Genomic DNA, 3,496 nt, shown 5'->3' with positions numbered 1-3,496 from the left:
CCAATCAGAGGATCACGTTACATTGCTTAGCCAATCAGAGGATCACGTTACATTGCTTAGCCAATCAGAGGATCACGTTACATTACTTAGCCAATCAGTGCTGCGGAGAAGCACTAATTGAAGGAGGTCCACTCTCGGCATGGATTTGAACTTGTGTCTTTAGTTACTTCAGCAAAGCTCACAGTAGCTTTCTGTGTACTTCTAAATCTGCTCCTTAGTCGCATCTTTTTGGGCCTGCTACTGCCTCTAGTGGCGTGGTGGTGGTAACACAACTAATATAATTACATTACTAAATCAGAATACTGCAAAGTCTTTATTATTTATTATTAATTTTTCATTCTCTTAAGAATGTAGAGCTAATTAAATGATCTAAACAAGACCTTAAAGTGGTTCCAGTTTCTCTCGATGGCCAACTTGTTGAAACTGTGGCACATTTTAAATACGTTGGGTCGTTCCTGGACAGTCAGCTCAACTTTACTGAAAACACTGACTGTATTTTGAAGAACTGTCCTCAGAGATTCTACCTTTTAAGAAGACTTAGTGATCTTGGGGTGACCCAACTAGATCCTAGTTGGGTCACCCCTATGTGTAGAATTTGGGGGGGAAAAAATCATATTTTATTTATCATTACAGAAGGGTTCAGTGAATGTGCATATGAAACTGGTGGGTTTGGTACCTCAAAAAAGGTTAAGAACCACTGGTCTAGGCAAATGAACTACAGTTCAGTTAAAGTGACCTAAACAGGGCTGGTGTGAATGTGTAACTGTGATGTGGACCAACAAACCGAACTCGCCTACAAACCTCGGTCTCAGTTTGGTTGAAGAGAACTCTGGTTCTGTTCGAATGCATATGTGAACACTAAGCGGACCGGAGACCGCTCCAGAAGCAGGAAGTGGACTACAGCACATTGCATTCTGGGTAAATAAAACCAAAACAAACTCACTAAGCTAGAGCTAACGAGAGAAATGGCTTTTGTTTTGTTTTTTTACCAAAGACAAAAAAGGGAAATCCTAAAATCTGATGCTACTCCATTTTTGTTTACATTTTGTGAGGGAAGAAGTTGCTCTTAGTGTCTTCTTCTGTGGTTCTTGGTGCAGCGCCCCCACAGGCGAGGAGGGGAACAGGATGTTCAATTAGTTTGTATCCTCTCACTGACCTCAGTGTGAAAGCGAAGCTCAGCAGCTGAAAATGTAACAAATGTTGCCATTTTGGTTCCCAGTCAAACCGAATAGATCAGGAGTTTAAATACCTTTAAAGACATTTGAGGAGCATAAAAAGCCTCGATGCTGAAGGCCGACCTAGAAGTGTTTCAGCCGTCTGTCCTGCAGGACGCAGCCTGTTTTTGTCCGTTTCTCTGGCCTTTTCGTGTCGCCTGTAAGTGCTTCTCCGTCTGCAGGGTCCTGATAAGGCCCGGTCTCAGCTGATCATCCTGGACCGAGGCTTCGACCCGGTGTCCCCCGTCCTGCACGAGCTCACCTTCCAGGCCATGGGCTACGACCTGCTGCCCATCGAGAACGACGTCTACAAGTGAGGGAAAGTAGAAAAGCAGCTGCAATCTGCTGAGATGGGAGGATAAATTGTCTCTGGTCCTTCCTCAGATATGAGACCAGCGGGATGGGAGACTCCCGGGTCAAGGAGGTTCTGCTGCACGAAGACGATGACCTGTGGGTGAGCCTGAGACACAAACACATAGCCGAGGTGTCCCAGTGAGTATCGCCTGCGTCACGTCCTCTGGTGGAGTAATGAAACCTCCGTTTGGTGCTTCAGAGGAGTTTACTTTTTTTTTTGCTCTGACATCAGGGAAGTAACACGTCAGCTGAAGGAGTTTTCATCCAGCAAGAGGATGAACACCGGAGAGAAGGTAAACCTGGGGTTGAAATCTGAAGCTGTACCATGAATTAAACGGTGTAGAGACAAATTCATGCCAATAATTTCCCAAATAGTTTAGTGTATGGAACGAATAAAGTGTTTTACATGCTTCTAGGCCTGTAGCAACAACTAATAAATCAATTGATCATATGATAAATTAAAATCGCTTTTCTTTTTCTTCTCACTTTCTATCAAAAACTAGATGATAAATATCTTCAGTCTGGTGTTTTCAGTCTCAACTAGCCATTTTTTCTTTACAGAGATTTCATATTTGTTATTTTTGTTGTTTTGCTTATTTATTTTGGATATTTAAAATGTCTCCCAGTTCTTGGGTTAAATATTTATTAGAATTTATCGCTTATCGCCATAACTTCTAGGACAGTTTATCGTCCAGCAGAATTTGTTTTACGAACCATCAAAACGAAACAAAGCAAATCTGCCAGCAAAAACTAGAGGAAACATTAATGTTTCTTATTCAGCTGCAGAAGCTGCGTTTCCATTGATCATAAAATTGCACAAATTAGAAATACAATGAAAGGACGTTAAAAAGTTGAATTACCTTTAATATAAACTCCATTTAAATCTTTGGTTGTGATCATTTTTAAAGTGTTGCTTGTGTTTCCAGACCACCATGAGGGATTTGTCCCAGATGCTGAAGAAGATGCCTCAGTACCAGAAGGAACTCAGCAAGGTGTGAGCCTCATGTTTATCCACATAAACACTTTCCTCCGTTGGGTTTGGATAATAACACCCAGTGTTTTGTTTCATGGTTTTGGCAGTACTCCACTCACCTGCAGCTGGCTGAGGACTGCATGAAGCACTACCAGGGAACGGTGGACAAGCTGTGCCGCGTGGAGCAGGTTGGAACAGAAGAGAACCCAAACCGGCAGTACCGCAGTAACGTTGTGAGGAAAAGCATGACTGGTGTGAACTGGTGTTTCAGGATTTGGCAATGGGCACCGACGCCGAGGGGGAGAAGATCAAGGACCCGATGAGGGCCATCGTCCCCATCCTGCTGGACGCCAACGTCAGCACCTACGACAAGATCCGCATCATCCTGCTCTACATCTTCCTCAAGAACGGCGAGTAGACGAAACATTTACACAGATTAACCCCTCCTCTGTTTCTACTTTTACATTTTATCTAGAATAATTCAGTTAACAAAGACATTTTCTATACTCTACTTTCTTAACCCAACTGAAACTTTACTCAACTAAGAGTAGAGATACTACATAATAAAATTATTCAAGTAAATGTAACTAGTTACTCCCCAACTCTGGACAAAAAGGGGTTTATTTACTTTGCAAGACAGTAAATACCTGGTAATAAAGTTAAGAAAAAATGTTTTAGAAGACAAATTAATTTAGAGATGTAAGAAGTGATTTTATACGGAGCCCATAACGGGACATGGAGAACAAAAAAAAAAAAAGCAATCCTAACTTACTTTCATAAGATCCTGAGAATTTTTAAAGAAAAATCTTGCGTTTCTCTTTTGGGTGAAAAGTGTTGATACAGATTCTGCAAAGTTGGTAGAGGTTAAATGAGACACAGAAGATGATTTACAGCGTTTCCTACAGTCTGGAGACGATTTACGGCGTTTCCTACAGTCTGGAGACGATTTACTGCG

At 41.8% G+C, this 3,496-nt stretch overlaps 1 protein-coding gene across 2 annotated transcripts in view; it reads left to right on the top strand.

Annotated features, from left to right (window-relative positions):
* The window catches only part of stxbp1a (syntaxin binding protein 1a), a 29,616-nt gene that overhangs the window by 12,678 nt on the left and 13,442 nt on the right, over positions 1-3,496 (top strand). For both annotated transcript variants that reach the window (XM_008424640.2, XM_008424639.2), the window contains exons 9-14: positions 1,397-1,527; positions 1,599-1,706; positions 1,801-1,861; positions 2,495-2,560; positions 2,649-2,729; positions 2,813-2,951. In XM_008424640.2, the coding sequence (XP_008422862.1) occupies positions 1,397-1,527; positions 1,599-1,706; positions 1,801-1,861; positions 2,495-2,560; positions 2,649-2,729; positions 2,813-2,951 (586 nt within the window). The remainder of the gene's footprint in view (positions 1-1,396; positions 1,528-1,598; positions 1,707-1,800; positions 1,862-2,494; positions 2,561-2,648; positions 2,730-2,812; positions 2,952-3,496) is intronic.

The sequence above is a fragment of the Poecilia reticulata genome, linkage group LG12 (genome assembly GCF_000633615.1).
Source record: "Poecilia reticulata strain Guanapo linkage group LG12, Guppy_female_1.0+MT, whole genome shotgun sequence".
Lineage (NCBI taxonomy): Eukaryota > Metazoa > Chordata > Actinopteri > Cyprinodontiformes > Poeciliidae > Poecilia > Poecilia reticulata.
This window is presented reverse-complemented; position numbering and strand designations above follow the sequence as displayed.